Genomic DNA, 10,269 nt, shown 5'->3' on the forward strand with positions numbered 1-10,269 from the left:
TGATTTCTGCGGATACTCAGCACCTGGGGGGCCTGCCTGCCTGTGGGGCCCTGGGCCCTGAGATGTCCCAGCAGGGTCTGGTCTGGTGCCTCATCTGCTGGGCCCTGCTGCAGGCAGGCTGCCCTTGCCTGCTCCATCTGTGCCCTGGTCCCTGGTTGCGGGAGGGTGGGCTGGGGGCCTGTTGATCTGCTTGTGGCTGTGGCACCCACTCTCTTGGTTTCTTTGCATGGCTTCAGCTAGGCCTCCCCCTGCGGCCAGCCCGGGGGTTGATGGTATTCTGTTTTTGGTCTCTGAAGCTTATCACCTGGGCCAGGAGGAGACGGACTGGTTTGATAAGCCCCGGGATGCCCGCTCTGACCGGTTCAGGCACCACGGGGGCCATGCAGTTTCCTCCTCCTCCCAGAAGCGAGGCCCTGCCAGGCACAGCTACCATGACTACGATGAACCCCCTGAGGAGGGCCTGTGGCCTCATGATGAGGGTGGCCCAGGCCGCCATGCCTCAGCCAAGGAACACCGGCATCACGGTGACCACGGGCGGCACTCAGGCCGCCACACTGGTGAGGAGCCAGGACGGCGTGCTGCCAAACCACACGCTCGGGACCTGGGTCGCCATGAGGCCCGGCCCCACTCTCAGCCCAGCTCTGCTCCAGCTATGCCGAAGAAGGGTCAGCCTGGGTACCCCAGCTCTGCTGAGTACTCACAGCCATCCCGTGCTCCATCCGCATACCATCATGCCTCTGACAGCAAGAAGGGCTCCCGGCAAGCCCACTCCGGGCCCGCTGCACTGCAGTCAAAAGCAGAACCCCAGGCACAGCCACAGTTGCAAGGTCGGCAGGCAGCTCCAGGACCACAACAGTCACAGTCACCATCATCCAGGCAAATGCCCTCTGGGGCAGCATCGCGCCAGCCACAGCCACAGCAGCAGCAGCAGCAGCAGCAAGGTCTTGGGCTGCAGCCCCCACAGCAGGCTCCGACGCAGGCTCGGCTGCAGCAACAGAGCCAGCCAACCGCCCGGGGCTCAGCCCCTGCTGCCAGCCAGCCTGCAGGGAAGCCTCAGCCAGGCCCCACCACAGCCACAGGCCCTCAACCAGCAGGACCGGTAAGCAGAGCTCCCATGTATGGGTTGTAACCAGGGCAGATGTTATGAATGAAGCTTGGACATCCCTTTGGTTCCAGGCTGGGCATGGGCAGAATCTTAGCTATAGGTTCTGTGTTGCAGCCACGGGCAGAACAGACAAATGGCTCTAAAGGGACAGCCAAAGCACCACAACAGGGGAGGGCTCCTCAGGCCCAGCCAACGCCAGGACCTGGACCTGCAGGTGAGCCTATCCTTTGGCACCCTCGGCTATGGCCCAGAGCACCCAGGCTGTTCTCTCTCTATACCACCTGTGCCCTGGGTGGTATATGCACCTCACACTGCATATCCTCAATAATCCCTGAGAAGGTACCCCACGGGCTGTAGACTGCCCCAGCAGAAAACAAGCCTGGGGTTAGAATAAGCCAATGAGGTCACCAGCACAGGGGCTTTAGGGCCCAAGCAGCTCTGGGCAGAGAAGCTGGAAGGCACTGGTGAGCATAGGGTGGGGACCATGGCTTCTTGCTCCCTCCTTCCTTCCCCTTTCCTCCTCTTCTCTGCCTTTTCTTCCCTTTCTTCTTCTTTGCCTTCCTCAACCTCCTTTTTTCTGCCTCCTCCCACCCCTTGTCTTCCTGTTCTTACCTTCTTCTCCTTATTCCCCTAGCCTCCTTCTCACCTTCCCACCTCATGGGGTACCTGTGTTTGGATTCCCTTGTGGCTACTTGCCCTCTCAGACCCTAAAGAGCCAGGCCATGCATAGCTCATTATGGTGATTTCTTTCCTCCTAGGTGTGAAGGCTGGAGCCAGGCTTGGAGGAACCCCAGGGGCTCCCGCCAGCCAGCCAGGTGCCGATGGGGAGAGCGTGTTCTCCAAGATCCTCCCTGGCGGGGCAGCAGAGCAAGCTGGCAAACTGACGGAAGGTATGCACTGCCTGTAACTGGGTCTGTGGTGGGTGGCTGCTGTGGTATAGGCTGGGTCTGTGAGATGATTCCAGACTCAGTCACCCAGGCAGAAGCCAGCCAGAGGGCCCACCTGCTGATGCCCAGTTGTTCTCCAGGCAGTCCCTGCCCCTTGGGCTGAGCTTGGCTTCACTGTGCCAAGTGGCCCTGACTGGGAGGGGTCTGGCCCAATTTCCTGATGGCTGTCTCCTCTTTCTATGTCACAGCTGTCTCTGCTTTTGGCAAAAAATTTTCCTCATTCTGGTGACCATGCCCAGCATGGTGAGTACAAGCAGCCTGTACCTTGCCTCTTCTGGGAAAGGCCCAAGGAACTGGGGGTGGGGGTGGGGCTCTAAGTCCCAAGGGGTCTTCTGGGAGGAGTCTGGTCTTCGGCTGGTTCAGTGCCCAGAGCTGCAATGTTCCCTTCTCTGAATGTGGGAGGAGAAGAAGGAGGGACGCTGTGCACAGAGCCCCTACCATGGGGCCAACACAGTAGGAGTCCCCAGCAAAGGAGGGGCCAAAGCCAGGGCCAATGCCCCCTTGTCTTTCAAACCATCTGCTATCCCCTGCAGGGCTGTCATAGCACTGGGCTGGCACTGGGTTGTAGGTAGGCCTCCAGGGATGCAGCTCCTCTCCAGCCCTCCTCTGTAAATGCTCCACAGGCTCTTGAAGAAATGAAGAGAGGTATCATTGCTGTGGAAAAATCTCTGGAGTCAGAGGTCTGGGCGCAGCTCTGGACTCTGCGTATAACAGTGAGTATCAGGATCAGGGTGAAATGGGCCAGAGGAGGGGTGAAGGGCCAAGGCCTAGCTGATGACAGCTAGCCAGTTCTGACAAGTGTGAACTGGGAAGAGCCTGGTGGGTTTCCTTCAGCTGTGATGGGTCAGCAGCCCTCCACCCCGCAGAGGCAGGGGCCACAGAGCTGCCTGAGATGTTGCCGGATAAGTCAGGTGGCACCCTTGGAGAAGAGCCCAGCACGGCCAACTGCACCCCACAACTTGAAGTCTGTGTGCTGAGCACTGAGTTCAAAGTCGTCCTGAAGGACATGGTGGTCTGTGGCACCTGTAGGGGAACATGCTTCTTCCCTGATGTCTGCTGCTGGTGCCTTTGCTCCAGCCACTTGGAAGACATTAGAGTCCCCAAACCCTGCAGAGCTGCATCTGCAGCTCTGAGAATGAAGTCAAAACACTCCTGGCTTCACAGGCTGAGCTTGTGGCCCACAGGATAGAAGAGTGGAAGGAGTAGAGAGGCAGACAGGAAGGGACATAGAGGAAAGGAAGTCTCAGCCCCAGACTAAGTCAGCTCAGGGAGAGGGCAGAAGGGCCTCAGGATGGGAGCCCTGGCCCTGTCTGGGCTGCAGTGGCCAAGGCAGGATGGGACACCACTTCCTGGAGCCTGCCCTGGCCCTGGCCTTGACCCTGCCTCTGTGGGAGGAGGAGGAAGTGCATCATCCTGGGTGGGAGGAGAATTGCCTGGCTGTTGGTACAGCTCTGTGCACAGCCAGGACCACTGACCACCATCCCATAGCCCTCAGGCCCTCCTCTTCTCCCTCCTTGCCCCTTCAGGATGCTTCTCACAGTGCACAGGCATATATGTGTTATCCATGGTGAGGCCTGGCCGTCAATGAGCAGGTCACTTCAAGGGAGCCCTGGGGCCAGCAGATGCTGGGCCCAGACCAGCATTGGTTGTGGGAGGGAAGGAGCTAGGTGTGATACCTCACAGGTTACCTCTCTCTGGAAAAGCAGTGGGGCTCTGGAAAGGCCCAGGCTTCCATCCATTTATTCAACAAATGTTTGTCAAGCCCCAGGTATGTGCCAGGCACTCTTCCAGGCTCTGGGGATATGGCAGAGAACAAAACCAACTCCCTGCCCTCTGAAGCTGACAATCCATTAAAGAAGATAGAGAATAAATAAGTTTAAAAATAAAATTCAGGCCGGGCGCGGTGGCTCAAGCCTGTAATCCCAGCACTTTGGGAGGCCGAGGCGGGCGGATCACAAGGTCAGGAGATCGAGACCACAGTGAAACCCCGTCTCTACTAAAAATACAAAAAATTAGCCGGGCGCGGTGGCGGGCGCCTGTAGTCCCAGCTACTCAGGAGGCTGAGGCAGGAGAATGGCGTAAACCCAGGAGGCGGAGCTTGCAGTGAGCCGAGATCGCGCCACTGCACTCCAGCCTGGGCAACAGCGTGAGACTCCGTCTCAAAAAAAATAAAAATAAAAATAAAAATAAAATAAAATTCAATTAAAAAGGTACTTTCTGAAAGGGATAAGTGTTATAAAGCCAGCAAGGCAGAGCTATGGAAGCAGTGGGGTCTGCTCTAGTCAAAGTGCAGATATGTGAAGATATGTGAGGGAAGCTTGAGGGAGGAGGACGGCTGCTGTGGGATGAAAAAAGGGGAGGGAACAGCACTGATGGATGATCGGATGCTGGGATGGGACGGGGGGGCACCAGGGACAGGGAAAAGGCCAGCACAGCCAGGGCCACAGTGCAGTGGAGAGGTGCAAGGGGGTGGCAGCCAGCTGGGATGGGTTGTACAGGCCAAGTAAGGAGCCTGGAATTTATTCTAATTACAGTAGCCATAATGCAGTCCTCAGCGTTCTTCCTGCCTTCACCCTCCCACAGCGGGCTTCCTGCAGCTTTCCACTTAGCCGATGTTTCCTTGGAGTTGCCCTGGAACAGATGTGAAATCACAAGTGATGCTAAGAGGAGGGGAAGGAGGGACAGCCCATGGCCTGGATTCATGGCAGTACCTACCTTGGGTTTGGGGCCAGGGTATGGTTCCTGAACAGGGAAAGGAAGCACAGACACAGCTTTGTTCTGCGTCCTGCCACATGGTGTGGGTGGGCCACTGAGACCACTCACCTTATAGTTAAAGAAATCTCCCTCGAATTCTAGCATTCGGCTAATGATTGGGTCAAGTGGACAGTGCTGCCGTGAGTATTCCTCTCCTGAAGTTCTTTATGACAATTTCAGAGATGGGCTTGGAGAGGTTTGCCATTTCAAACCAAATCCCATCTCCATCACTCTTAAGCCAAAAAAAAAAAAAAAAAGGAACTTTTGTTACATTAAAAGAAGTGTCCCTTCCTGGCTGACCTGATTCTTCTTTCTTGCTGTCCTCTCTGTGACCTCCAACCTGCCCAAGCACCCATTTCCCCAAGCCTAAGTGGCATGGCACCTCATGGGTGAGGAGGTGGCCACTGGCACAGGCAGATGGCTGAGAGAAATGTGAGGGTGAGAAGCACCTATCTACAGTTCTTGACAGAATCCTTTCTTTTCTTCTTTCCTTCCTCCCTCCCTCCTTTTCTCTTTCAAGCATCTACAATCTGGCACACCCTTGGCCTAAAGACTCACCAGGTGGGACGTGGCAGGCAGGCCTCAGTTGAGGACGTGATGTTTTCTCACAGCAGCTGCCTGGGTGAAGCATCTGCTGGACAAGTTGGACCATTGGCCGGGGGACCTTTAATTGTCTTTCCAGAGATGCTGCTCTCTGCAGGGCACCACCTTCAAGGCACAGCTCTCGTTGGGAGGGAGGACCCTCTCTAGAAACCTTGCCACCACGTTGTCTTGCCGTACTTCCCACAGCCGCCTTTTGCGGCCTGGCCGGCCAGGCTTCCAATGCGTTATACACAGAGTTTGGGCACACACTGCCCTCCCTCCAAGATGCCAGAAGTTTTTCCACAGCCTTGGAGCGGGGCTTTGACTGAGGGCTGGGGTCTCCAGCTCCGTTTCCTTCACATTCCAGCTGGCCCGGATCCCTCTGTGGCACAGGGCCCTGCCCCTGTCACCTGCCCTCTGGGTGACATTGGAGCAGACCTCCATGTGGCCAGCATGGGGTTGGGAGAACTTTACAAACATTAGGACCTAACACTGTCTCATCGCTGAAATAAGAGGCCATAGCACCGAAAAGCAGCGTGGGCGCCGGCTGAGGCTTCTCCCAGCCCGTGGGTGGCAGCGTGCTAGCACACTGCCACCATTTCAAAGCCATCCCCCTAGCCATCGTGAGCATCCCAGCGGCACCACCATTGTCTCAACCAGCCGGCTCCTCATCCGTACACCTGGGGATTTCTTTTGATTTCAAGAACAGCCTTAATCATTCCAGTTTGATTTACGTGTATACCTCATAAACATTTTTCTTTTGTTTCTCTCTTCCCCTTTCTCTCTTCTCTTGGCTCACTCCCTTGCCTCTCCCCCTCCAACACCACCTTGTGACTGATGGTTCGGTTTCCTCTCTGCTCTGCCCCTGCTCAGCACAGGGAGAATGCTGACTTAGAAGCAATAGGGGGCAGCAGGCCACCAAGAGCACAACCCCAGGGCGAGGTCTAGGGAGGCCCCCCAGCCTGCCTCTGTTTACTGTGCAATTCCAGTCCTTCTTAAGCCATCACCAGTGGGTGTACTCAGAGCAGAGGGGCCAGGACTTCTGCCAGCCAAGGGAAAGACCCAGAGCCCTGTACAGGGGAATGTGGCACTGTCTATCCATCTGGTGGACTGGGCGGCATTCCTCCCCAAGGCCCTTCCCTTGGGGGCCTCCTTTCATCTGGGGCACAGCCACAAGTCTCATCTCTAACGTTCTATGCAATGAAATATAAACCCTCAATGACAACTGTTAATATTTAATAAATTCCATGTTATGTATAAGGAGTTAATTGCAAACACGCAATTGAGAAACTGGATAGATATGCTCATATCACCCCCACCCTCCTACCCACCCCTGCTCCCATTGTGTGTGTGAAATTCTCAGTCTGTGGCATGTTTGACCTGTGGCAGGACTCGCTGCTGCCAGGTGAGTCACCGCCTGTCCCGCAGTGGAGCATGCACAGCTCGCAGCCTCTTTGCACGATTTCATCCATTTTAAATGCTCGACCCTCTTGCTTGGAGTTCTTTTTGCCTCAGAACCTCTCCTTCAGGAGCACTTCTAGTTGACTTCTGCACAAGCTAGTGAGGACCTGCCAGAATTGTTGCCTGAGCGTGCCAGGCTGCAGGGCAGGCAGTATAAGGCCCCCACATACCCTGCAGTTTTCTCTGTCCAGGATAGCAGGTAAAAAGGAGTCCCCAGAGCAGACTCAATGGTAGGAGCCTGCACAGGATGTGTGTGTATGGACATTCTGAAGGTTTGCTATAGGATTTCTGTCTGTCATTTTCCCCTTCCTACCCCAACCCTGAGCCAGAGGCATCTGACAGCCCTTTCCCAGAGGGCACTACACAAGGGCAGAGCTGGGCAGCATCCATGGCCAGAGAGGCAGAGGCAAGAGTAGAGCCAGGCTGTGCCTGAGGGACCCCAGCTCTAGATTGCACCTGTTTCATGCCTCTCCTCTGTGGCTAGGAGGCTCAAAGGACTGTAAGGCAGGAGATCTGGGCTGGAGCTAGGGGGTCAATGGATGCTCAGGAAGAGCTGGGCCTTTGGCACTTGTGGTGAGAACAGTTGACAATGGTCATCTGCAACTGTTCATATAAACAATGGCTTCAAGCTAAGTTTCTTGTGAAGTTTCTCAATAGCAAATCTTACAGAAGGTCCTGTGTGACCCTCTCTGCATCTGTCCCCAGGATCTATGCTCCCTGCCCACCCCCTTCTCCAAAGCCCAAGCGTCCTGCTGCTCATCAGCTTTTTTTACCACTGAGCCAGGAGTGCGGCAGGCAGTAGCTGCCTGGCCCTTCAAGGCCTGACCTTCATCCAGAGTGCTCTGGTTTGCACGATGCATTTCTCAGGGGTCCGCATTTCTCATGCTTTTCTATAAGGTCTACACATCCCTTCAGAGAGGGCTCCTCGCTCACCTCTGGTAGCTATGGATGGGACAGGAAGCTGCCAACCTTTGTGTTGGACTTAACAACCTTGCCTTTCTGGAACTTGACCTCACCCAACCCATGGAATACCTGCCTCATCCCAGAGATCAGGTATGGACTGAATGCAGCCATCTGAGCAAGGGCAGAGGGAAGCCATCATCTAACACCTCTGGCCACCCAGGACCAGGTCTGTGTGGGGATGTGCCTTGGAGACCAAGGCAATAGTCCTTTCCACTACAGGCCAGGGGATGGGACAAGAAGCAGGGAACAGGCAGGGAAATGTTAGGAGGTCAGCCTCCAGCAGGCCCAGTCTCAACGCTCTAAAGTACTGACTTTTCAGCAAATTTCCTTTCTGGCAAAGCCCTCTGAGTTTGAAATTCTGACATCTGCCACTCCTCATCCCTCACTGTACCCACAGCATACATCATCGCCCCTCTGTGAAGGTGGCTGGAGCAGGCCTCTGGTCCATGGACTGTCCTTCCTGGCCCTTGCATGGATGCAGTTGTGACTCTGGGGACAATGCAGCCAGAAGCTGAGGGACCAGCATTCGGTGCCTTGGAAAGTAGAGAGCAACAGACACATCTCCAAATGGGCAAGGAGTCTCTAGCATGCAGCCCAGGACTTCTCCATACCCCTCTCCCCAGCATCATGAGCAAGGGCATTGCCTCCTCTCTCTGCCCACTTCAGGGCCCAGTGCACTCACTTTACAGTGACAGATCTCCCCCTACCATCATCCTTTTAGTCCTTGGGCAGAGCATGTGGTCTCAGGGCCCACAGTGAAAGAAGAGCAGTGGTGGCAACTATGCCTTGTCTTCTGGAGCCTGTAGGGAGTTTTCCAGGCAGGTCCTTTGCCATGACAGCATGGTCTGGCCCTGTTGGCCCCTCCCCTCTCCTGTTACCCACCCCCGTGCTGTAAATACTTGTCATCATGGACTCCAACAGGGTCAGAGGGACAGGCCTAATCAACTAAAACTCCTCGGAGATGCCATCTCTGTCTCCCTGGGTGCCAGCAGCCCTGCTGCCATGTGCACTGGGGTGGCACTGGAGAGCCATGGAAGTTGTGAGATATTGTGTGTGTATGCACATATGTGTGTGTGTGTGTGTGTGTGTGTGTGTGTGTGTGTGTATGTTTCTGCCTCATTCAGTTTCCGGGGTGAAATCAGCTCCTTCTCTCCAAATGCACTACCCTGGAGAGTGGTGGCCACTCAATACCTTTTCCTCTAGCTTTCATGTCTTGGTTTTTGCTTTCCCCTTCCTCCTCCCTCTCTCCCTTTCTTTCCTTCTCTCCTTCTTTATTTGAGGGGGGAAGAGTGCTGTACAAAGTCAAACAAACAAGTTTACAGTTGTAAGTGCAATGACCCGAGTCCTCCACATGACCTTGTGAATTGTGTGCTGTCCTCCTGTGCTCTGTGAGAACTCGTGGTACTTCAGTGTCCCTCCCCCTGTATTGTGACAAGGTAATTCTGTGGTATCAGAATAAAAGGACTTGATATAAACAATCTACAGACTGTTTCTGGAATGCTTTCTCAAGTGGGAAGGCTTAGCTGAAGGAGCAAATCCCCAAATTTGCGACAATCCTGTCCATGGTTAAAGGGAAAAGGATGGACAGAGTTGCAGAAGTGCTGGCACAGCATGGGGCTGAGTCCACACCAAGCCATCCAAAGACAATGGGCCCTCCACAAAGGTGCCCAAGGGGAGGTCCCAAGCTTGGACCTGGAGCAGGCAGTCAGTGTGCAGGCTGTTAAGGGACAGCACCTCCATGGCCTTTAGGTGTGTTGGCTGCACACACAGCTTTCTGTGTGTTCCTGTGGTTCCACGGAGGCAGTGAACAAATGCTGCCCCCTGGTGCTGCCAACAAGCCCTACACCTCTCTGCCTTTCTCTGATTTTTCCGACCCCCAAACTCTTGCTGGCTGTCAGACCTTAGGCCTTCCTCAGATGGTCAGGAGTACCTCCTTACCAAAGTCACCCAGAGTTGTTAGATTTTTTTTTTTTTTTAACACAGATAAACAAGAATCCCAGCTCCACCTCTGGCCCTCTCCCCAGAGTTAACATCTTGATGCATGTCCTTCTTTCCTGTTTGTTGTTCCAGTCTTCATTTTAAACCGAAGCCAGAAGGTGCAATATATCCTGTTTTCTAGCTTTCTGTTTATTTCCACATGTTTATTTCAGGTACTTAAATGTTCGTCTTCCAGTGCTCAACCTCCAGAGAGATACATGAGTTCGTAGCCAGTCTACCACACACAACTTTAGGAACAGGTGCTATGTTCCCAGTGTTCCTATCATAAACAATGCTTGATGAACAGCCTAGTTTCCAATCTTTCCACCCAAACTGGTGGCTGGGGCCACTCGTTCTACTCCTGTTTCTGGCCTTGATACAGTCCTGTACATACTCACAAATGCAGTGGCGTCAGAAAGTTGGTACTCTTTTTTTTTTTCCTTGAGACAGTTTCACTCTTGTTGCCCAGGCTAGAGTGCA

At 54.4% G+C, this 10,269-nt stretch overlaps 1 protein-coding gene across 2 annotated transcripts in view; it reads left to right on the plus strand.

The window, feature by feature from the left end:
* The window catches only part of BSN (bassoon presynaptic cytomatrix protein), a 115,635-nt gene extending 106,345 nt beyond the window's left edge, over window positions 1-9,290 (plus strand). For both annotated transcript variants that reach the window (XM_045386264.3, XM_065540581.2), the window contains exons 7-12: window positions 297-1,099; window positions 1,220-1,319; window positions 1,864-1,995; window positions 2,241-2,295; window positions 2,676-2,765; window positions 5,327-9,290. In XM_045386264.3, coding sequence (XP_045242199.2) covers window positions 297-1,099; window positions 1,220-1,319; window positions 1,864-1,995; window positions 2,241-2,281 — 1,076 coding nt within the window. In that variant the 3' untranslated portion in view covers window positions 2,282-2,295; window positions 2,676-2,765; window positions 5,327-9,290. The remainder of the gene's footprint in view (window positions 1-296; window positions 1,100-1,219; window positions 1,320-1,863; window positions 1,996-2,240; window positions 2,296-2,675; window positions 2,766-5,326) is intronic.
* Window positions 9,291-10,269: the final 979 nt, after the last annotated feature.

Source organism: Macaca fascicularis, chromosome 2 (assembly GCF_037993035.2).
Source record: "Macaca fascicularis isolate 582-1 chromosome 2, T2T-MFA8v1.1".
Taxonomy (NCBI): domain Eukaryota; kingdom Metazoa; phylum Chordata; class Mammalia; order Primates; family Cercopithecidae; genus Macaca; species Macaca fascicularis.